Source organism: Culex pipiens, chromosome 2, assembly GCF_016801865.2.
Source record: "Culex pipiens pallens isolate TS chromosome 2, TS_CPP_V2, whole genome shotgun sequence".
NCBI classification, from domain to species: Eukaryota; Metazoa; Arthropoda; class Insecta; order Diptera; family Culicidae; genus Culex; species Culex pipiens.
This window is the reverse complement of record NC_068938.1, coordinates 128,082,705-128,108,303: the sequence shown is the minus strand read 5'-3', so window position 1 is coordinate 128,108,303 and position 25,599 is coordinate 128,082,705. Positions and strand designations below refer to the sequence as shown.

At 39.0% G+C, this 25,599-nt stretch overlaps 1 protein-coding gene across 2 annotated transcripts in view; it reads right to left on the bottom strand.

Annotated features, from left to right (window-relative positions):
* The window catches only part of LOC120412525 (uncharacterized), a 788,684-nt gene that overhangs the window by 5,794 nt on the left and 757,291 nt on the right, over positions 1 to 25,599 (bottom strand). For both annotated transcript variants that reach the window (XM_039573021.2, XM_039573022.2), the window contains exons 4-9: positions 5,414 to 5,616; positions 5,162 to 5,340; positions 4,925 to 5,100; positions 4,648 to 4,861; positions 854 to 3,160; positions 510 to 780 (exon numbers count right to left, since the gene is read on the bottom strand). In XM_039573021.2, coding sequence (XP_039428955.1) covers positions 510 to 780; positions 854 to 3,160; positions 4,648 to 4,861; positions 4,925 to 5,100; positions 5,162 to 5,340; positions 5,414 to 5,616 — 3,350 coding nt within the window. The remainder of the gene's footprint in view (positions 1 to 509; positions 781 to 853; positions 3,161 to 4,647; positions 4,862 to 4,924; positions 5,101 to 5,161; positions 5,341 to 5,413; positions 5,617 to 25,599) is intronic.

Genomic DNA, 25,599 nt, shown 5'->3' with positions numbered 1-25,599 from the left:
AAATCGATTGTTAGTCTTAGTTGGCCATGAAAATGTATAAATGATGCTCAAACTTTTTTCAGGAAAATCGCTTTTTTTGAGGATTTCATTGATTTTTATGTAAAATTGTCATGGGAACACGATGTTTAAAAAAATAACAAAATTAGGGAATGGTAATTTACATTATTATCATTACATTTTTATCGAATTTCTTGGACAATTTCCAATAATATGCGACCTTTAAAAGCCATATATAGCGGTGCCAAAAAAAGAAAAATAGTCCACGGCACCAAACTTGGGATTTCTGTTAGTTATCGCTAGATCAAGATTTCCTCCATGTTTTGTCCAAATCGGTCAAGGTCGAATCCAAAAATGTACTCAATTGCCATGGAATGACCCATAATTGAAATTTGATAAAATTTGTTTTTCTCGGACAGTTCTCAAAAGTCAAATTAAATAGTTTTCAGAATAACCGATTTAGTGAAACATTTTTCAAACATAAACTAATGCTACAACAACCTTCCACCTACCTTGAACATAAAGTGCTGACCCTGCGCCTCCTGGGGCGAGCTGCCACTCTGGTAGCCCGGACTGGGCGACTCGGCGTTCTCCGGCACGGGCGTAATGTTGGCGTAGTTGGCCGAACACGGCAGCAACCCCCGCAGCTGGGACGGCGTTCCGACGGGATGTTTTCCGTCCACGGCGCCTCCGGGCTGGGTGAGCGCCAGGATGGACCGATCGATGTTCTGGTACTCCTTGCCGGACCGCGGCCGTAGGGTTGAGGTCGCTTGCCGGATGTGTCTGTTGAGTTTGAGAGGGTGGGAGGTTTGAATCTGGACATGTTACCTTGATTACTGGTTGAAGGGGGTCTTACCTCATTCCCTCGGGCGTATCGGACGAGCTGTGGCTGGACAGCGACAGCGTTTCGATGTAGTCGGACATGTCGGAGGTTCCGCTGCTGGTGCTGCGCGAGTCGATGTACGGGGCGGTGGTCGTCGCCATGATGTCCGGACTGCCGTACGCCTTCGATTTGGGTGGACAGATCGGGACTTCGGCTTCGGCGGAGGTGCTCTTCTCGGGGACGCGGATCTTCTGGAACTGGAATGTCAGCTCGCGAAGTGGGTCAAACGATTTGGATCTTCGTGGGAGCGAAGAGTGGACGCAGCTTTGCGCTGGAAGTATGTGCCGTTGGTGCCTCCGTGCGGACATGGCGGTGGTAAGCGGGAGTTCAAACTCGGTGAAGTCAGTTCCTCGCTGGCGGAGCGAGCCGGTGGATACGCCGGAGTCGTTGGAGCTGGAACTGTCCCGATTGCCGGCTTTGCAGGGTACACTTTCGGATCGTCGTATGTACACGGACTGGGAGTTTTGACTAGGGTTGGTGGAGGCCGAGATGTCATCTTCCGCGTCGGCGCTGGCCGTCGTTGGACAGAGGTCGGTCTCACGGTGGACGCATGGCGAGGAGGATCGTCGGATTTCGGAGTGACGGCTGGGAGATGGATTCTGCAACGTTTCCGTACTGGGCGAGGCGGTCGCGCTGAGTGGGCTTTCGGCTTCTTCGCCGCCGTCGTCGAGGAAGCGGGAAGATTCGGCGGACGCGGATCGCTTTCGGGGCGAGAGCCGCTTATCACATGGCAGGAGATCACTGTGATCGAGCAGTTGCTTGCGAGTGTATGGACTGGTGGTTGCTTTCAGCATGGCACTTCCTGGAATTCGCGACTCGTCGTCTATCCGCTTGCGGCTGCGATCGACGGCGGGTCCGCAGAGACTTGGGTTGCTGGCGGATTTCTCACCGATCATGCGGCTCATTCGTTGTTTCAGGAGATCGGACTTGAAGGGAAGTGGAGGGGCGGTTGGAGACGCTGGGCGTGGTTCCGCTTCTATGACAGTGACTGGGGCAGCTGGAGACATTGGGATGTAGCCGGGGAACTTGGACTTGTTGTGTGCCGGTTCCATCATCATGTAGTTCTCCTGTGCCTTATCCTGGGTTTCCACCTTCAAACTGTCCGCTTCGGGGGTCTTGGCGTTGGGATGGCCACATTTGTGGCAGATTTTGACATCTCCTTCAAAGTCCTGCAGCGAGAGACCAGCTCTCTGGAGGACCTCCTTGGAGTTTTCGTAGTTTTCAAGCGATTTCTCAAACTCCAAGTTCATGTAGTTTGCTGCCTTCTGATCACTGGGAAGCACTTCAACGTCCTCGTAGTTGTCATAGTTCGACTTCTTGTCCTGCTCACTCTCATTCTTGTCACAGTCACATCCTCCCTCGAGCCGCTTTCGGATCTTCTTGGTCATATCTACAGTTGCGTATATGGCGTTATCGTTGCTTGCGTCTACCACCGGCATCTTTCCCTCCCCGCTTAGCTTAACCTTGTTGATTTGTACACCCGTATTCTCAATTCCGTTCCCTCGCTTGCACAGCGGCAGCGAGATCCAGTTGTCGGCCCAGGACATTACCCGGTTGCAGGTACAGTCGACTCGTGGCCCATCCGGAAGCTCCTTTTCCCGCTTTGGCTGCTCGTCCCCTCCGTTGAGACACGCACAGACGACCTTGTTCAGCGAGAGGGGCGTGTCGTAGTTTCCGTAGTTGCCGACGTCCTTCGAACTGCTGCCGCTCGCCGCCTCTTTCGCCAGGTACTCTTGTATTTTCTTAGGTGTATCGTAGTTCTCCGCCGCACCCTCACCATCGATAGCTACGGGGAGTTTCGGGATGTCGTAGTTTTCGTACGGACCTACGTGACTCGTTTGGGGGGACTTGCAGGTCATCATGGCCGAATGGAGTGGGGCGGTTATGTGGAGTGGGATTTCTTTCGGTTTTGGGGGTCGTCCCGGTGCACAACACTGACAGGGGGTGGTCGACCGATTGTGCATGCAGGTCAGCTGACTGGCGGGAACCTTTTCGTACCACGATTCTTGACCCTGGGGACCGCAGCTCTGCTGCCGGGGGATGGAATACTCGGAGTTGTTACTGCTACCGTGCGAGCACAGGCTCATCCGGTCCAGGGCTGGTGTTTTCGAAATGTGCGACTGGTTGATGTGATTGTTCTGCTGCTCGGTGATCGTGTGCCACGCCGGGGACGGGGCTACCGCACCGGGCGTTCCCGTCACCGTCGAGCTGCGGCTCATCGAGGGCGCTCCCAGCTTGGAGATGCAGCTCATGCAGCGCTCCAGATTTGCCACGGTACTCCTGGAGGAGGGGGGAAGATCGCGATCGTTAGATATCTTGTGGAGTTGGAACTTGGTCAGTCGGAGTCCAAATCAAGATCGGATTTAATGTCAAAGTCGGAGTCAGATTTTCAGTCAAGGTCAGTTGGAGTCAGAATGAAGATCGAATTTAATGTCAAAGTCTTAAGTCGGAGGTGGATTTAACATTGGAGTTGGATTCTGAAGAATTATTCATAGTTGGATATTAATTAAGAGAGACCAGTTTAAGATTCTGATTTTAAATCAGATCTAAAGTCGGAGTTGGATTCTGAAGCTGGAAATAGAGTTGAATTCTATTTAAGAGGCGAAATCAGTTTGAAGTTTGATCCGAGTGACCAGTTAAAAATACTGTTTTTTAATCGGATTTAAAGTCGGAGTTAGATTTGAGTAGGATTCTGAAGTTAGTATTAGATTTGGATTCTGATTAAAAGACAAAATCAGTTTAGAGTTGGATCCGAGAGATCAGTTCCAAAACCGGTCTAAAGTCGAAGTTAGATTTGAAATTGGAGTTGGAATCTAGAATCAGAGTTGGATTCTGATTAAGAGGCAAAATCAGTGTGGAGTTCGATCTGAGAGACCAGTTCCATAATCGAATAAAAAGTTGGAGTTGGATTTAACATTGGAGTTGGAATCTAAAGTTTGAATTAGAGTTGGATTCTGACTAAAATGTGAAATCAGTTCGGAGTTGGATACAAGAGACCAGTGAAATTTCAGTTAGTTCAGGATCCTGTTTTGAAATCGGCTTTCAATTTGGAGACGGATTGGACAATGGAGTTATATTCTGAAGTTTTATCCAGAGTTGGATTTTGATTATGAGGTGAAATTAAAAGGGTTGGATCCAAGAGACCAGTGTAATTAAGATTAGTTCCGGATCCTGATGTAAAATCGGTTCTAAAGTCGGAGTTGGATTCTGAAGTTGGAATCATAATTGTATCCAAATTAAGATGTGAACTCAGTTTAGAGTTTGATCTAAGAGAACAGTTTAAAATCCTGATTTGAAATTGAATCTAAAGTCGGAGTTTGATTTTACATTGGAGCTGGATTCTGAATCAGAATCCTGATTTGAAGTTGGAGTTGGATTTTGAATCGGAAATGAATTTGCAGGTGGAGTCAGTTTTGGAGTCAAGAGTCAAGATCAGAGACAAAATCTGATTTAAAGTCAGTGTAAGATTTGCAATCGATTTGATGGAATTGGATCCTAAAGTTGTAATCATAGTTGGATTCTGATTAAGATGCGAGATCAGTTCGGGGTTGGATCCTAGAGACCAGTTCAAAATCTAGATTTTAAATCGAATCTTAAGTCGGAGTTGGATTTTACATTGGAGCTGGATTTTGAATCGGAGATGAATTCGAAGGTGGAGTCAGATTTGGAGTCAAGAGTCAAGATCAGAGCCAAAATCAGATTAACAGTCAGTGTAAGATTTGCAATCGATTTGATGTCGTGTCATCAAGTCTCGAGGATTGACTTACCTTGGAAACGAGTCCATGTCGTTGATACTGTCGTGTCCCTCGGACACGGACGCCGTATCACCACAACCATAGTTACTGTCGATATCCCGTGACTCGGTCGACGGCCAGTACGCCGTCCGGCACGTGCAGTTCGAGTTCTCAAAGTGCACCGTGCAGATCTCGTCGTTGTAGTTGGTCATCCGGGACTCCGCGCCCTTTCGCGGGCTGTCGAGCGCTGTAACCGTCGAAAAATGTTTAGGATCGAAACGATCATGACATCCCGGGGTCACCGCCTTACCTGCAATCTTTCGCGCTGCCGCTCGCTTCTTGCTGGCCAGCTTGCCCTGCGACGCCATCTTGAGCGTGTGCGTGATCTCGTCCCCGATGTCCGTCACGAACACGTACAGACCTTCGCCCTTGCCGCAGCTGGAGCCACCCTCGAAGCAGAAACGGTTGTCCACGACGCCGTATCGTCTGCAGATTTGGGATAACCAATCAGTATACGGGTTTTGGAGACCATAAGGGTGACACCTACCTGAGATGCTGGATGTTCCACATGCCCGTTAACCGCGGCGGGACGCCCGTCGTCAGGCAGAACCGGTGATCCTGGATGTGCATTCGTGCTGGTCCCGTCGCCAGTTTGGCTTTCGGTGGCGCCGACGAGACCAGCACCAGGTATTGCAAGTCGTCGCCCAGGTTGTTGGATATTTTGACCTGAATAATACGAGAGTTGTGGTTGATCCTAAGAAACTTAATCAAGAGTCGTCAAACAAGGCGGGGTACTTACCTGCCACTGAATCAGTCTTTCTCGGGTGTCGAACGCCAGCACCACTATCACGTCCTGGCAGATGATGGCGATCGTGTTGGACTCCTTGTCCAGCGTGAAGCCGGACTCGACGCCCAGGAAGTGCTGCAGGGAGAGGGACGCCTTGGTTTGGCCATTTTTGTAGCGATCCTTGGAGTCGCGGTACAGCTGCAGGTGCAGACAGTCTGGAAAGAAGGTGAAGAGAAAGGAGTTGTTGATTAGTTATGTGCTAAAATGGTAAAAGATCAATCCAATCTATTTGAAGTCATTTTTTATACCCGATCAAAGTCCTAAATTATTGAAATTTTCAAGGTTTAGTGCACCAACTTACTAAAAAGACAATATCTAACGCTAGACTCAACCGATCAAGCTCAACATGCCTAAGATTGTTGACTACAAACTGTCGAGTTCGTTTTTCGAAACAATAAAACGTAATCGAGAAATCTCAATGTTAAGATTTATTTTAAAGCCTTGCCGAAAAAAACGAAACTATTGGCACTACGCCCCCCGGGGCATGGCCTTCCTCTAACGTGGGATTTCTGCTCCAGCGCCTCTGACGAGACAGGAGAAACCGGGACCGACGTTTTACTTCACCATCCGATAGAAGCTCAGTGGATAAGGCGGGAATCGAACCCGCGTCTCATAGCATCATCGGGATCGGCAGCCGAAGCCGCTACCCCTGCGCCACGAGACCCACTAAGCCTTGCCCTTATCCCTTAAATAATAGACTTTTTTTCTCCCTATTTTCTTTAACGTTTAATATGTTTAGTAAATTATTAGTGAATGCAATGATAAAATTGTTTAACACCTCCAGCTCAGCTAATACCACTCCAATCCCAAAACTTCGAAACTGTCATTAAATTTCATAACGACTACTCATATTAAGACTCTCCCCAGGACCGGCAGATAAAATCTAGCTGCGGAATGAGCCCCCGATATAACTGCAACGTTAGCATACCACTCGGGTGGTCAAAGATCATTTAGATGGTGTCCCAAAATTGTACGGAATGACGCCCTCCCACCGAGTTTTAGCTACATTAGACCCGAACCTGGGAGCGCTCAGGAAGGAAGAGCTCCCGGACGATCCGGGAGCGAACAGTTGAACCGCAATTATAATCGTCATCTCCTCGCCGGGGAACTCGCGACGGCGACGGCTTTCGAGATTCGTGTCACAATGGCCAAATGTTATCTGGTCCGGTCCGGATTCGGGACAATCGCTTGAATTCATCATCATCGTCCTCGTCGCAGTTGGCGGTGCTTTCGACGACAACGTGGCCATTTTGGAAAGCTCTTCCCAGCGGCGGCTATTCAACTCTCGGCAGTGGCCACATGCTGAGCAGGTGAATGTCTGTCTGTGCCACCCCCTCCTGCCTGGAATGCTCGCTTCGGACGACGGGGCAGCAGTTTTTGTGGCCATTGCGGAGAGATGCCCGGTGGGGACACGGAATGGACGGAACGTGACCGGGTTTGGGAGGGGGGCGTCATCTAACCAAAACACAGAAAGAAACGAAAACGGACACACTCTCGTAGATTATTTCGGCCGGAGGCGGCCTCCCCCGGATTAAAAAGATAAACGTTCACGCATTAATTCCCAATGTAGCCATTTTAATTCATGGCAGGATGTGAAAGGGGACTTTTCCCCCCTCAACTGAGAGGCGGTGGAAACAGTGGGGAGCTTTTTCTGGACGATTTGTTATCATTACCAGATGTTGTCTTTGTGTAAGCTCTGATTTACGATTGAGTACGCCGCCGGAGAAAAGGTTTTTGTCACTTTTGTTGTGGTTTGCAAAACAAAACATGATTTTAGGAGCACTTTTTGATTCAATTTTAACATATATTTTCATTCCATGATTCATACATAGTCAAAAACAATATATTTAAAAAACTTAATGATTAAAACTTGATGAAATCTTCAAGTATCAATTGAACTTTGAAAAAAATTGCAAATACCTAAAAAATAGTCAACGCATTTTTTAAATTTTCTAAAATCGACTTAATTTAACCATATCATGTTAAATTTCCAATGCTTCCACATAGAATATAATTTATGAAAATGGGTATCAAACGAATTGAAATTTTGTATACTTTTCACTTTATTAAAGTATTCTTATTGAAAATACTCAAATTTTAAAAATTTGCAAGTGCAGCGATATTTATAGTCATTTTCAAATCATTAGAGTTTTTTTTAAATACTAATTTTTTTACAAAATACCGTAGTTTTTCGAAAGTAGTTATGATTGGAATTAGAGTATGCTTTTTCACTACTTTATAGTTTTTTTAATACTAAAATTTTCACAAAATACTTTATTTTTTCGAAAAAGCTCAAAATTTTATAATTTTGTCAAAATTCAAGTTTTTGGCAAAAATGAAACTCTAATTATGTTAAAACGCATAAAAATAAACCTAAATTTCAAATTATAATAAATTGAGTAATTTCGAAAAAACAGTTACTTATTTATGAAATATTTAATATTAAAAAAAAAGACTCAAATAATTTGTAAAGGCATATCAATTTCCCTTCATTTAATTTACTATTATATTGCAAATTTGGAAAATCTGAGTATTTTTGAAAAATAGCGTATTTTGTGAAAATTTTAGCATTTAAAAAGCTTTAGGAAGTTAAAAAGCTCACAAAATTGAAAAAAAAAATATGAAAGGTGAAAAAGCATACAAAATATGATCATTATCTTTATCGCCAAACGATAATATTATTGAAGATAATTTTATCGATTAAAAGGGGTTACATACATGTAAATTGGCAAAAATGTCAGAGGTTGGTATGAGCACACATTTTGACTTTTTTCTTATGCAACATTTTTGAAAGAAATATTTTTGATTAGCTGAGAAAATTCTCTATATTTTGCTTTTTTGAACTTTGTTGATACGACCCTTAGTTGCTGTCATATTGCCCATGCAAAGGTTTAAAAACAGGAAAATTGATGTTTTTTTAAGTCTCATCATAACAACACACCATTTTCTAACGTCGATATCTCAGCAACTAATGGTCCGATTTACAATGTTAAAATATGAAACATTCGATCTTTACGAAAACAATATTTTAAAAATTTTCAAATCAAGACTAAAATTTCAAAAGGGCCAAACATTCAATGTAAAGTACCGAAAAGAGTTGACAATTCTTTTTTCATTGAAATGTTTAAACCATGGCATGTATATTTCTATTGATGTACCTAAGCATAAAAAAACATAAATATAAATAATTAAAAAATTTAAAAATCACGCAAACATTGGAAAAAATCAAAATAAAAGTTTGTAGCCCTTTAAACAAAAACTCTGGATTCTAAAAAAAAAAATGAAAATCTTTTTATTGTTCAAAGTTGCAAATTTCACGAGAGTTTCATTCTATAACATTAAAAATTGAAGTAATAGTTTCCAATCAAGTCAGAAAATAAATATTAATAGAAAACTGTCGCAGCATATTGAAAACATTTTGTGCAAGAGTGAGGATTCCTTTCTTCTTGTGTCAATTTACTGAACATTTAAACAAAAAATCACCTTAAAATACCTATAGCTTGAAAAGAAAATAAATGTTTTCATCTGTATATGATTTTTGACAATATTCCATCTTCCAGTACAAGCAGCCAGGTCAAAATTATAAAAAAAATCGCGCCAAGTTCCGATAAAAAATCTGAAAAAATCCGGCAGATGATTTTTTTGCAATTATGACGACCCCCACCGTCGGCCTCAAAATCTGCATTTTTGTTTGAACATATATTTACTATTTTATTCCATTTTCAAATAAATTCGTTCTATTAAATCAAAAGTTCAAAATTGCAGGAAATATAAAATCTGTCGAAATATGCCAAAATTTGGAACAGATAATGATAAATCTGTCGGGATTCGTGGTGTAGGGGTAAGCGTGGTTGCCTCTCACTCAGTCAGCGTGGGTTCGATCCCAGAAGGTCCCGGTGGCAAATTTCAAGACGAGAATTGTCTGATAACGCTTTCCGTCGGACGGGGATGTTAATGTTGGCCCCGGTCTAACCTAGAGGTTAGCTCGTTAGCTCAGTCCAGGTGTAGGAGACGTCTCCCTGGGTCCTGCCTCGGTGGAGTCGCTGGTTGGCAGTTGCCCTAACAATCCAAAGGTCGTCAGTTCGAATCCCGGGGTGGATGGAAGCTTAGGTGTAAAAAAAAGGTTTGCAATTGCCTCAACAATCAAGCCTTCGGACACCTAGTTTAGAGTAGGAATCTCGCCAAGGCAATGTTGTAGAGCGAATAATTTGAATGATAAATCTTTATTCTGGCTGACACTTGAAAAATCTTGCATTCCTAGAACAATTTGGCATTCTTGGCAACCTTGGGAACAAGATTTTGCACCATCCCAGACTGTAGCACAATAACTTTCCGTTTTTAGTCCCATGTATACAAATTATTCGAAAATAAAAAAAAAAAATATTTTTGGATTGCAACTTATAGACGTAACAAAACAATTAAAAATATTGGGATTTTTTTCCTGTATCTATTTTTATCTTAAAAAGTGCTAACTATGACCACAGAGAACAGATGTACATCTAAGCTCGAACGTGTGTGTAAACACTGTTGCACCAAAAAATACGTTGCATACAATCTTGCATCAAAGAAATTAGAGTGTGCAGGATACGCTTGGCGGCGCCACCGTCACGGCTAAGAATACTTGACTTAACAGTGAAAAAGACTCAATAATTTCGAAAGAAAATAATTTTTTACCTCGTTTAAACATAAAATTCACTTCTGTATAATTCCAGTTGACTAAAAAGAATGCTAAAAAGGCGTTAACATTGACGAAAACATAACAGAAAATTCATTCAAAAATTATATTTCAAGCGACAACTTAAAATAGTCCCTTTACACATGTTATGTCCGATTTCGTTTTGTTTACCTTCTTTGGCGCGTAAAATTGCAACCCTCTGACGAAGGAGAGTCAGACAATGGTCTAATGTCGTTTGTACGGAAAGTTTTAAGCAGTGATTAGATGGTTCTGCTCGTTCTGCTACTGTAGGCCATCATGATTTTGGAAGTGGCGCTATCTAGACGGATGGTGCACACCCTAGCTCTTTTCAACGTATTTTGGTTTGAATTTTTACACACGTTTTTCAATGCTGTTTGTTCAATGATATACATCTGTTCTCTGTGCTATAACTTACAACTTTGCTGAAGACATCAAATCGATCAGAAAGTCCTTTCTAAAGATACAGATTTTCTAATATTCAAAGACCAATTTTTTTTCAGACTTGCCAGCAAAATTGTATGCAAACAGTAATGATGCAAAATGGTTTCTTTTGACAAAGTATCATCCAAAACAAACAAAGAAATTGAAATCTCGAAAGAAATATATTTTGAAAAATTGTCTACAATTTAAAGATAAAAGAATAATCCGATATTATTAGAAAAATATATCAAATTGGTATGATGAAGGCCTCAGCCAGTTGCATGTGGACTGTGTAACGATTTTGTTAGTTAAAAATAACTGTTCAAACCTATTGCGCAAATATAAATCTGAATTTGCTTATTAAAAACTAACTTAATCCACCTATGTGGTTGGAGCCTTCCTCACTTATTACCAACAATGGCTGATATGATGGAATTGTACAAAAATTTCATCTCTTTTTTAGATCCGGAGTAAAAAAGTACATCAATATCACTTAAGTGTACATATCTCAAGACAAGGTTGTAAGATCTCCAATGTTTTGAACTCGTTGGAAAGGTCTTTTCATAACCTAACCAACGATGAGTCGGATGGTGGATCCGGACATAGTTTACATACATTTAAGTGAGATCCGGCTTCAAAAAGTACATCAATATCACTTAAGTGGGCATATCTCGAGACAGGGTTGCCAGATCTCAAATGTTTTGAACTCGATGGAAAGGTCTTTTAATAACCTGACCAACGATGGGTCGGATGGTGGACCCGGACATAGTTTACATACATTTAAGTGAGATCCGGCATCCAAAAAGTACATCAATATCACTTAAGTGGCCATATCTCGAGACAGGGTTGCCAGATCATCAATGTTTTGGACTCGTTGGAAAGGTCTTTTCATAACATAACCAACGATGGGTCGGATGATAGACCTGGACATAGTTTACATACATTTAAGTGAGATCCGGTTTCCAAAAAGTACATCAATATCACTTAAGTGGCCATATCTCGAAACAGGGTTGCCAGATCATCAATGTTTTAGGCTCGTTGGAAAGGTCTTTTGATAACCTAACCAACGATGGGTCGGATGATGGACCTGGACATAGTTTACATACATTTAAGTGAGATCCGGCTTCCAAAAAGTACATCAATGTCACTTAAGTGGGCATATCTCGAGACAGGGTTGCCAGATCTCAAATTTTTTGAACTCGATGGAAAGGTCTTTTAATAACCTGACCAACGATGGGTCGGATGGTGGACCCGGACATAGTTTACATACATTTAAGTGAGATCCGGCTTCCAAAAAGTACATCAATATCACTTAAGTGGCCATATCTCGAGGCAGGGTTGCCAGATCTTCTATGTTTTAGACTCGTTGGAAAGGTCTTTTGATAACCTAACCAACGATGGGTCGGATGATGGACCCGGACATAGTTTACATACATTTAAGTGAGATCCGGTTTCCAAAAAGTACATCAATATCACTTAAGTGGCCATATCTCGAGACAGGGTTGCCAGATCTTCAATGTTTTGGACTCGTTGGAAAGGTCTTTTGATAACCTAACCAACGATGGGTCTGATGATGGACCCGGACATAGTTTACATACATTTAAGTGAGATCCGGCTTCCAAAAAGTACATCAATATCACTTAAGTGGCCATATCTCGAAACAGGGTTGCCAGATCATCAATGTTTTAGGCTCGTTGGAAAGGTCTTTTGATAACCTAACCAACGATGGGTCGGATGATGGACCCGGACATAGTTTACATACATTTAAGTGAGATCCGGTTTCCAAAAAGTACATAAATGTCACTTAAGTGGCCATATCTCGAGACAGGGTTGCCAGATCTTCAATGTTTTGGACTCGTTGGAAAGGTCTTTTGATAACCTAACCAACGATGGGTCTGATGATGGACCCGGACATAGTTTACATACATTTAAGTGAGATCCGGCTTCCAAAAAGTACATCAATATCACTTAAGTGGCCATATCTCGAGACAGGGTCGCCAGATCTTCAATGTCTTGGACTCGTTTTGAAAGGTTTTTTGATAACCTAACCAACGATGGGTCTGATGATGGACCCGGACATAGTTTACATACATTTAAGTGAGATCCGGATATATGTGAAAATGCATTTTTATACATAACTTTTGAACTACTTATCAAAACTTCAATCTGTATAAAACTCGATCTATGGGACCCTAAACCAAGTCGAATGCAACAGGTTCAGGTCAAATCGGTTCAGCCAGTGCCGAGAAACATGAGCTAGTTTGTTGGTCACATACATACATACACACACACATACACACAGACATTTGTTCAGTTTTTGATTCTGAGTCGATATGTCTACGACGTTTTGATTCAAAGTTCATTTTTAGAGCAGGATTATAGCCTTACCTCAGTGAGGAAGGCAAAACTCATGAATATGACTGTCACATGCTCAAAAAAAACTAACTTAATCCACCTATGTGGTTGAGGCCTTCCTCACTCATTACCAGCAATGGCTGTACACAAATTTCATCTATTTTTTAGATCCAGAATAAAAAAGTACATGAATATTTCTAAGTGGCCATATCTCTTGGCAGGGTTGTCAGATCGTCAATGTTTTGGACTCATTGGAAAGGTCTTTTGATAACCTAGCCAACAATGGGTCGGATGGTGAATTCGGACATAGTTTACATACATTTAAGTGAGATCCGGCTTCCAAAAAGTACATCAATATCACTTAAGTGGCCATATCTCGCGGCAGGGTTGCCAGATCGTCAATGTTTTCGGCTCGTTGGAAAGGTCTTTTGATAACCTTACCAACGATGGGTCAGATGGTGGATCCGGACATAGTTTACATACATTTAAGTGAGATCCGGCTTCCAAAAAGTACATCAATATCACTTAAGTGGCCATATCTCGCGGCAGGGTTGCCAGATCGTCAATGTTTTGGACTCGTTGGAAAGGTCTTTTGATAACCTAGCCAACAATGGGTCGGATGGTGAATTCGGACATAGTTTACATACATTTAAGTGAGATCCGGCTTCCAAAAAGTACATCAATATCACTTAAGTGGCCATATCTCGCGGCAGGGTTGCCAGATCGTCAATGTTTTGGACTCATTGGAAAGGTCTTTTGATAACCTAGCCAACAATGGGTCGGGTGGTGAATTCGGACATAGTTTACATACATTTAAGTGAGATCCGGCTTCCAAAAAGTACATCAATATCACTTAAGTGACCATATATCGAGGCAGGGTTGCCAGATCGTCGATGTTTTGGACTCGTTTGAAAGGTTTTTTGATAACCTAACCAACGATGGGTCAGATGGTGGATCCGGACATAGTTTACATACATTTAAGTGAGATCCGGCTTCCAAAAAGTACATCAATATCACTTAAGTGGCCATATCTCGCGGCAGGGTTGCCAGATCGTCAATGTTTTGGGCTCGTTGGAAAGGTCTTTTGATAACCTAACCAACGATGGGTCAGATGGTGGATCCGGACATAGTTTACATACATTTAAGTGAGATCCGGCTTCCAAAAAGTACATCAATATCACTTAAGTGGCCATATCTCGCGGCAGGGTTGCCAGATCGTCAATGTTTTAGGCTCGTTGGAAAGGTCTTTTGATAACCTAACCAACGATGGGTCAGATGGTGGATCCGGGCATAGTTTACATACATTTAAGTGAGATCCGGCTTCAAAAAAGTACATCAATATCACTTAAGTGGCCATATCTCGAGACAGGGTTGCCAGATCTTCAATGTTTTGGACTCGTTGGAAAGGTCTTTTGATAACCTAACCAACGATGGGTCGGATGATGGACCCGGACATAGTTTACATACAGTTAAGTGAGATCCAAATATATGTGAAAACACATTTTTATACATAACTTTTGAACTACTTATCGAAACTTCAATCTGTATAAAACTCGATCTATGGGACCCTAAACCAAGTCGAATGCAACAGATTCGGGTCAAATCGGTTCAGCCAGTGCCGAGAAACATGAGCTAGTTTGTTGGTCACATACATACATACACACACACATACACACACACATACACACACACATACACACACACATACACACAGACATTTGTTCAGTTTTCGATTCTGAGTCGATATGTATACATGAAGGTGGGTCTACGACGTTTTTATACAAAGTTCATTTTTAGAGCAGGATTATAGCCTTACCTCAGTGAGGAAGGCAAAAAAATAATAATTGTTGTCAAGGGTTCATTACATGAAAATTACAGAAAAGAAAAATGACAAAGCAACGCTTCAATTCACTTTCTGAGCATTCACAAAGAATTTCGCACTAGATAAGAGATTTAATTGTTTCGTAACACAATGGCTCCAAGCCCCTTCTTGCGAAAAAGTAGCAATTTTTCATTCGCCATTTCCTGTCACATGTTCACAATGAAGTGAATGCTCCTCGCACCAGTACTCTGACAACACCCCCCGAAAAACCACGTGGCCACGCATGCCATAAATCATCCTCGAGCAGAACTCTCAAATCGAAGGAGGACGAAAACAAAGTGCTCAAGCCTGGAAAATGCCCTTCTTCAGTTGTTCGAAAAACGCTGAAACAATCATCCATCATCATTTTATAGACGGACGCGAAAATGCAAAAGCAAAAACAAAAAAAGTTGACGTGACTCGAGTGCATTTTGGGCTAGGGAAGCGAATCGAAGGAGCGTGTCCTTTTCCGGCTCGTTCAAGGAAACGGCACTCGAACGGATATGCCGACTCAACGCGAAGTGAGTTCTGTTTCCGCTTTAGTGATGCAATTTCCGAGTGAATCTCTGCCAATTTGGACGTTACAGTGCATTTGTCTCTTACTGAAGTGACGAAGTGGTTCCCGAGCAGACGGAAATAACTTGGGAATAACATTTTTTGATATTTGAACAAACTAGGCTTATAACATTTTATGTTATTTATAACAAGATTTGTTATTCATCGTTATGATTTTTTTTGTCATTGAATTGCTATTGTAACAACAGACTTATAACAATTTTAGTTATTCTCCGAACAAATCTTTGTTATTATTTTTTGTTATTTTAACAACTAATCCGATCATCCCAATAACGGTTTGAGGTATTCTTCCAAAACAAAAAATGTTATTCCAAATCCAAAGTTGTTTTGGCTTTCAACCAATATCAGACCAATAACAAATTTCGTTATGATAACATAAACTATTATTAAACTCTTATGCAAAAATGGATTTTGCAAGAATATTCTATAACACTTTTTGTTATTTTAACAGTATTTGTTATTGAAATGGCATGAATTTAGTTATGACCGTCTGTACGGGTTGGTTTGAGCAGTATTTTTTGGCTTATTGTGAGCAATTTAAACTGATTAAAACCTTTCAAATGCAGCTCAACTTCAACATAGATTAAAGACGGTAATACGATAATCACCAGGTAATATTGCGCTTTTAGAAGATGATTTTAAAACTCTGCAGGCAATAAAGTAGCATAGACGGCAGAAATAAAACCTACCCATCAAATGTAACTCTAAATCTCATAGCTTGTCCGATCTTAAACGGGATTTCACCCCGAAAAAAATCATCCAGGCGATAAAAAATCACAAAATTTATAACTAGACACCATTTTCATCTCTCCCCAGCCCCCCTTAACATCAAACCAAACCCGGAAAAGTGTAGTCAAATTCTGGAATTCGTTTTTCTTTTTACGGCAAATCATCACCATTATCTCGACGGCTTTTTTGCTGGTGTGCTGTCTTATGATTGCAGCACAAGTCCAGGAATCAACCCCGCTTATCTGGTCTGGTGTGCAAAATGAGCAACGAAAAATGCCGGAAGAACGCCCTTTGCGACATTTTTTTTTATTCCCGGGGTCGTCGACGAGGCATAAAAAAGTTTAACGGCGCTTAAAGTTCGTGTTCTGCACACGAGTGGCGGCCATTTTTCTGCGTGTTTTTTTTATCTCACGGGAAAAGTGGTGGTTTACCTCCCTTTGGTCGTGTGAAGGATTTCTGTTGGTTGGTTTGACTTAGTAGTAGTTCATATTTTTAAAGAACCGAAATAATCTTCTCTTAAATTTTAAACTGACTGAAAAAAATGCAAAAAATCAAATTTTCCGTGTCCCCTCCACGTGTGACAGTTTTTCACCGCTGAAATAGTTTTTCCCCCAAGTGCGCGCTGGTTCCCGGGGTCGGAAAATTCCGTGATAATGTGCCGCCACCGCAAAACCAGGTGCTGCCAAGTCCAGGTATGACGGCCATTACCACCGTCATAACACACACATGCCAGCGCCAAGTCCTGGAACGAAGAAGCACTTGAACTCCTGTGGCTGGCTGGTCGTGGGCGACCGTCGACCTTCCACGTGAGACAATTTCCACCCACTTTTTCCGTGTTATGTGCGCGCGCGGTGGTGGTTTTTCCTTGGAATTTTTCCTCGCAAAACTCTCACCGGCTGGTGTGGGAACAAGGACGAAAATAAACAGCACATTTTTGTGCAAAAAAAAAAAAATGCAGAAATATGCTCGCGTCATTTTTCTTTTGCCTTCTTCCGTTTCGCTTTAACTTGGCCCCATGTTCTGGAGCATTATGTTTATGATTTTATAGTACTTTTCGCCCCCTCCGTCATCGAGGCCATTGTTGTAAGAAGGTGAGCATTGTGGCACCGGTTGCCGGTCCTTCTGGTTATTGGCACCGTTTTGTTGTTGTACGTAAGTCTGTCTGTCGAAGGGAGATGGAGGAAGTGATTTAAGAATGCTGGGGTTCTCGAAACAATAATTTGTCTCATCTAATCAAGGCTTTTTTCTAAATTTATTCAATTTAAATGAGAAATATCATTTTTTGAAATCACTTTAAAGATAATTCAGCTCAATTTGCGATATCGTATTTTGAAGTGGCGTTTAAACCCACACACATTCCTATAAGGGTCATTCCAGGTCAACTGAGTACAATATTGGACTCGACCTTCACCGATTTGGACCAAACTTGGAGAGAACGTTCATCTATTGATAGTTAACCGAAATCCCAAGTTTGGTGCTGATTGGACCATCCCTCTATTTTCGGCACCACCCTCTTTTTTGACGATTTTCTAAAAAACTTTTTTTCTTTTAATTATAACTTTGAAAATACCTAACCAAAAGACTTTCTACAAGTTGCATTTTATAGAAAATTGTCCAAGGAATTCGATAAAAATAAAATGCTCACCTTTAAATATTATATTTTAACGTTTTAAGTATTAAAATTCAGTTTTGACCAAGTCCTTATAATTTTAATTGTTTTATTTTATCACCACCGTGTTCCCCTGACAATTTTCCATAATAATCAATATAGTCCTCAAACTAAAATGAACTATTGGCAAGATACAACGATTTTACTGAAAAAAGTTTGATTTTACGCAGCACTCGGAAGTACATGGTGTACTTTTCATCAAAAAGGGAGGAACCCCACATAGTTCGATTTTTATATGTGAGATTTTTTTTCGGATTTGAATTAATAGGACAGAGTGCAGCGCAAAATCAAACTTTTTTCAGTAAAATCGCTGTATCTTGCCAATAGTTCATTTTAGTTTGAGGACTACATTGATTATTATGTAAAATTGTCCAGGGAACAAGATGGTGATAAAATAAAGCAAATAAAAATATAAGGAATGTCAAAACTGATTTTTTATACTTAAATCGTTAAAATATAATATTATTGGGCATTTAAAGCCGGGACCGTGGTGTAGGGGTAAGCGTGATTGCCTCTCACCCAGTCGGCCTGGGTTCGATCCCAGACGGTCCCGGTGGCATTTTTCGAGACGAGATTTGTCTGATCACGCCTTCCGTCGGAAGGGAAGTAAATGTTGGTCCCGGACTAACCTAAAAAAGGTTAGGTCGTTAGCTCAGTCCAGGTGTAGGAGTCGTCTCCCTGGGTCCTGCCTCGGTGGAGTCGCTGGTAGGCAGTTGGACTAACAATCCAAAGGTCGTCAGTTCGAATCCCGGGGTGGATGGAAGCTAAGGTGTAAAAAGAGGTTTGCAATTGCCTCAACAATCAAGCCTTCGAACACCTAGTTTCGAGTAGGAATCTCGCAATCGAGAACGCCAAGGCAATGCTGTAGAGCGAATAATTTGATTTTTTTTTTTTTGGAGCAGTTCTCTAGGATTTCGATCATTCGATTTTTTTTGTATTTTTTAATCCGACTGAAACTTTTTTGGTGCCTTCGGTATGCCCAAAGAAGCCATTTTGCATCATTAGTTTGTCCATATAATTTTCCATACAAATTCGGCAGCTGTCCATACAAAAATGATGTATGAAAATTCAAAAATCTGTATCTTTTGAAGGAATTTTTTGATCGATTTGGTGTCTTCGGCAAAGTTGTAGGTATGGATACGGACTACACTGGAAAAAAATAATACACGGTAAAAAAAATTTGGTGATTTTTTTATTTAACTTTTTATCACTAAAACTTGATTTACAAAAAAACACTATTTTTAATTTTTTTTATTTTTTGATATGTTTTAGAAGGCATAAAATGCCAACTTTTCAGAAATTTCCAGGTTGTGCAAAAAATCACTGACCGAGTTATGAATTTTTTAATCAATACTATTTTTTCAAAAAATCGAAATTTTGGTCGTAAAAATTTTTCAACTTCATTTTTCGATGTAAAATCAAATTTGCAATCAAAAAGTACTTTACAGAAATTTTGATAAAGTGCACCGTTTTCAAGTTATAGCCATATTTAAGTGACTTTTTTGAAAATAGTCGCAGTTTTTCATTTTTTTAAATTAGTGCACATGTTTGCCCAGTTTTGAAAAAAATATTTTTGAAAAGCTGAGAAAATTCTCTATATTTTGCTTATTTGGACTTTGTTGATACGACCTTTAGCTGCAAACATTCAATATTACGCCCTTTTAAAATGTTTGTCTTGATTTGAAAATTCCAAAAATATTTTTTTCGAAAAGATCGGAAAATTTCACAATTGTTTCATATATTAACATTGAAAATCGGATCATTAGTTGCTGAGATATTGACGATAGAAAATGGTGGGTTGTTTGGGTGAAACTTAGAAAACATCAATTTTCCTGTTTTTAAACCTTTGCATTGCAATATCTCAGCAACTAAAGGTCGTATCAACATAGTCCGAATAAGCAAAATATAGAGAATTTTCTTAGCTTTTCAAAAATATTTTTTTCAAAACTGGGCAAACATGTGCACTAATTTAAAAAAATGAAAAACTGCGACTATTTTCAAAAAAGTCACTTAAATATGGCTATAACTTGAAAACGGTGCACTTTATCAAAATTTTTGTAAAGTACTTTTTGATTGCAAATTTGATTTTACATCGAAAAATGAAGTTGAAAAATTTTTACGACCAAAATTTCGATTTTTTGAAAAAATCAGTATTGATTAAAAAATTCATAACTCGGTCAGTGATTTTTTGCACAACCTGGAAATTTCTGAAAAGTTGGCATTTATGTCTTCTAAAACATATCAAAAAATAAAAAAAAATTAAAAATAGTGTTTTTTTGTAAATCAAGTTTTAGTGATAAAAAGTTAAATAAAAAAATCACCAAATTTTTTTTTACCGTGTATTATTTTTTCCAGTGTAGTCCGTATCCATACCTACAACTTTGCCGAAGACACCAAATCGATCAAAAAATTCCTTCAAAAGATACAGATTTTTGAATTTTCATACATCATTTTTGTATGGACAGCTGCCGAATTTGTATGGAAAATTATATGGACAAACTAATGATGCAAAATGGCTTCTTTGGGCATACCGAAGGCACCAAAAAAGTTTCAGCCGGATTAAAAAATACAAAAATTAAAATTGAAGAAAAAAGACCGATTTCGTAGAGAATTGCTCTTTGGGCATTTAAAGGTTGAAATATTATTTTTATGAAATTCCTTGAAAAAAAAGTTTCTTAGAAAATCAAAAATGAGGGTGGTGCCAAAAATAGAGGGATGGTCTAATCAGCACCAAACTTGGGATTTCTGTTAACTATCAATAGATGAACGTTCCCTCCAAGTTTGGTCCAAATCGGTGAAGGTCGAGTCCAAAAGTGTAATCAGTTGACCAGGAATGATCCATAATTGGTCGCCATGATGACATGACACGATCCCATTTTTTTACAATTGGATTAGGCCGTTGCAAATATTTTTAGAAGTTTATGTGAGCAATTCTCTGAGATTTCGGTCATTCGTTTTTTTTTGTATTTTTTTATCCGACTGAAACTTTTTTGGTGCCTTCGGTATGCCCAAAGAAGCCATTTTGCATCATTAGTTTGTCCATATAATTTTCCATACAAATTTGGCAGCTGTCCATACAAAAATTATATGTGAAAATTCAAAATTCTGTATCTTTTGAAGGAATTTTTTGATCGATTTGGTGTCTTCGCAAAGTTGTAGGTATGGATATGGACTACACTGAAAAAAAATGATACACGGTTAAAAAATTTTGGTGATTTTTAATTTCACTTTTTGTCACTAAAACTTGTTTTGCAAAAAAAAACTATTTTTATTTTTTTTTTATTTTTTGATATGTTTTAGAGGACATAAAATGCCAACTTTTCAGAAATTTCCAGAATGAGCAAAAAATTTTTGATCGAGTTATGATTTTTTGAATCATAACAGATTTTTTTCAAAAAATCGAAAAATGGTTGCAAAAATTTTTCAACTTCATTTTTTGATGTAAAATGGAATGTGCAATCAAAAAGTACTTTAGTGAATTTTTGATAAAGTGCACCGTTTTCAAGTTTTAGCCCTTTTTAGGTAACTTTTTTGAAAATAGTCGCAGTTTTTCATTTTTTTAAATTGGTGCCCATGTTTGCCCACCTTTGAAAAAAAATTTTTTTTGAAAAGCTTAGAAAATTCTCTAAATTTTGCTTTTTCGGACTTTGTTGATACGACACATAATTGCTAAGATATTGCCATGCAAAGGTTAAAAAACAAGAAAGTTGATGTTTTCTAAGTCTCACCCAAACAACCCACCGTTTTCTAATGTCGATATCTCAGCAACTACCTATCCATACCTACAACTTTGCCGAAGACACTAAATCGATCAAAAAATTCCTTCAAAAGATACAGAATTTTGAATTTTCACATATAATTTTTGTATGGACAGCTGCCAAATTTGTATGGAAAATTATATGGACAAACTAATGATGCAAAATGGCTTCTTTGGGCATACCGAAGGCACCAAAACAGTTTCAGCCGGATTAAAAAATACAAAAATTAAAATTAAAGAAAAAAGACAGATTCCGTAGAGAACTGCTCATGTCCTTCGGCTCTGACCAAAGTAGAGAGGGATGGGGGGAGAGGTCAAAAAAATAAAAAATGTAAAAATTGAAATAACAAGTCTAGGTTTCAGCTTTTGAGAAAAAAAAGTGTTTTAAAATGCATCCAGTTGCTTTTCAATCATTAGTTTTCAAAATATGGAAGAATCGACTAAATATGATTTTAAACGCAGGAAAATGCTTTTCAGCATGTTTGCAGTTGATTAAACTTTAATTTCATTAAAATTTGGAAGTTTTTCGAAAAAATATTTTTTGTCCTGTTTAGAGTAATCTTTTATAGGTAAATTGCAATCAAAATTATAGCTGTCAGCAGGGTGGCCAGTCATGTTGTAAAAACGGGAAAGTCAGGAAAAAGTCATGAATTTTCCAAAATTCGCAAAAAAAACTTGAGTCGTGATCTTTTGGAAAATATGTTCATTGAATTATGTACATGTATCATGCCAATTGCATTCAATTTGTTTTGAGCACTTAACTCAATATTTAAGATTCCTTTCACTATTTTAATGAAGTTGCCAATGAAAATGCAATTTAAGACATTAAAAATCTTAATAAATAGTGGAGGGTTATGATGACATGGGTTTGACACAGATTACAATAATTTTAATCAATTTGGTTTATTTTTTAACTGAGTTTATTAAAATCTAAAAGAAACAAACCCAGGAGTGCAGCCCAAAATTTTGGTTCGAGAGGGAAGGGCTACGGGCCTGACCAAATATGTGTGGTAATTATTTCAAATTGAAAATCAAATTCATTTAGTCACTGCAATTTTTTTCTTCAAATTTTTGATTCCAATTTTTTTGCATGAGTATACGGTGAAAAAAATGGATAATGCTTGATTTTAATAAATCAGAAAAACTTAATTATAAAAACATATTAAAACGTTTTTCGAGCTACATGAAAAAAACCTTTTTGAAAAAATCTTTAAAAATGCATCTTAGAAAAAAACTGCAAAAAAGAGTGGTAAAGCATAAAGTCTTAACTGGCTTTTTCATTGAAAAAAAAATATAAATAAACCACTGGTTTAAACCGAGCAATAGAAACTGTTTGTCGATAATATTTCAATTGATTCTTGAAGTTTTATGTTTTGTTAGGATTTTGTGTATCTGAATCGAAGCTGTGATTGATTTCAATTTTAATTTTTTTGAACATGTGTCAATTCGATATTAATCATTATCAGCCATTCCCCACGAAAACAGCATGGTTCGAAAAAAAAGTTCTCCGATCGGGCTCAAAATTATTCTGGGGGTTCCTTGGCCGAAATAATTAGACCCGTATTTTTTCGTTTGGCCAATAGGGTGACCTACGCCGTGTTAGGGTGGTCCGAAAAATGGCAATTTTCGTCGATTTTCTCAAAAACCACTTTTTTTCAAAAAATCGTATCTCCGCGCCATTTCATCCGATTTTAGCTGTTTTAGACGCAAAAAAGGTGATTAGTTTGGCTATTTAAGAAAAATAGTAAGAAGTTTGAAAAATCTAGCTTAACATATGAAAAGGTCGTATGAAAACTTAAAATGCTGTTTTGAAGGCTTTGAGACCAAAAAGCCTATGTCTGAAAATATTTTAATCGGATTCCTCGGAAAATTTCACATAATATATCAAAAAAATGGTAAAGTTATGTTTTCGATACTCTTAGATACGATTTTTTGAAAATAAAAACTGAGTTTTTTGACGCGCCACGCGCAAAAATGTGAAAATGACGAAAACGGGACAAATCGACTTTTTGCACTAAAACTGCGATAACTTGAAAATTTCAGCAATGACCTATACATGTTAGGGAACCAAAAGTTGCGTATTTCAATAACGAAAATTTTGGTACCCATTTTGGTAATCTCAGAGTATCGAAAACATAACTTAACCATTTTTTGATATGTTCTGTGAAATTTTCCGAGGAATCCGATAAAAATATTTTCAGACATAGGCTCTTTGGTCCCGAGACCTTCAAAACAGCATATTAAGTTTTCATACGACCTTTTCCAATGTTAAGCTAGATTTTTGAAACTTCTAACTATTTTTCCTAAATAGTCAAACTAATCACCTTTCTTTTGCATTTAAAACAGAGTAAATCGGTTGGAATGGCGAGGAGTTATGATTTTTCGAAAAAAAGTGGTTTTTGCGAAAATCGACGAAAATTGCCATTTTGCGAACCACCCTAACACGGCGTAGGTCACCCTAATGACCAAACAAAAAAATACGAGTCTAATTATATCGGCCAAGGAACCCCCAGAAAAATTTTGAGCCCGATCGGAGAACTTTTTTTTCGAATCATGCTGTTTTCGTGGGGAATTGCTGTTATAAGCGATAATTGGGCCAGTATCGAAGTGTAAATAAAGAGTCTGCCTGGTTCGTTCGTAACGTAAAACTCAATTGACGTGAGCGGAATAAGACCTTTTGTTTACATTTTGACATTGTTAAGTTTTTAATTTAGAAATTTTGTTCGATGGTTAATATTGGCTTTTTTATGAGCAGTATTTAATTTTCAAAAAAATGCCTTTTATTTGAAGTTTGAAAGAAAGGAATTTGTAAAAAAGTACCCACCCTGATAGCTGAACACGACATTAATAATGCTAAAAAAATAAATTTGTTTAAATGAAAACAACTCAAGCGAAAATGTCTTAAATTAGTGTCTTTCATTTGGTCTTATCAAAACATTAGGTAGGATTAAAGCTGACAAAAAAATCCAAATCACATAAGAACCTCCGAACAGAGCCACATCGCTAAAAACTTGGGAAAATCGTCCCTTTTTCCTCGCCACGCTCAATCTGTGTGTTTTCAGCAAAGTCTATACAGGTAGTAGAGGTTGGCGGGGGGAAAACGGGCCGGCAAAATGAGACCACTTTGGGTATGTGCGAGTTGATGTGTTCAGCCAGGGGGAGGGTTGGACGGGAAAACAAGCATACTTGCGCGCCTACACAATGTCTCTCAAGTCGGAGGAAGTTGAACGCACCGCCGACGCAAAAAGGGAGCACGGGAAAAAAAAGAACCGCTCAGAATTCTGAATACAAACGGTCACACTTGGCTGCACGTGGTATTCATGTGGAAATTTGCGAACAGGTGTACAATTGTTGGGCACTCTTACACAAACACACGCACACACACACTTTAAGGGTGGCTGAGTCCTTTTCTGCTCATATGCACGACATTTTTCCGGTGAAAATGTGTGTTTTCCTAAGTCAGGTCGTCGTAGCAGGCTGTTACCGCCGCATCCCACCTTCGACCGTGTTTTAATGCTTGAATGGAGAGAAAAGCTCACTTGGTTCACCGGCTGTTGACAATCGATAAATTCAAGTCGGTGGGATTAATCGATGAAAGATGGGAATTGCTTTAAAATTATGGAATATTTTTTTTAAGATCATTCATGGAGGATTATTTTAATTTATTTCCAACGGTTTACCCCGTGAAAAAGTTAAAGTTACGGAACTTCATTTAAATAAAATTCAATTTCAATAACACAAAAGTCTGAAAAAACTTATTTGGAAAATCTACTGATAACCTCCAAAAATGTTAACCAAAATTGTATAATAATTTTCTTTTATGTCTCAATATACTTCGATGACTCTTTGTTCTTTCTTCTTTTGTACTAAACTTAGTGAGTTTCTTATCTAAAAATACATTTCATTTGATTTTTTCGGCAATAAATCGATATTATTATATTTCTCTCAATATGCTGTCTATCAAATTTGTTCTGCAATGCAGATTTTGTAACATTTTCAAACTGACTTTACTGACCACCAAATATTTTATACTATTATTTTTTTTTATTATTTTCAATTTATTTTGTAATGTATT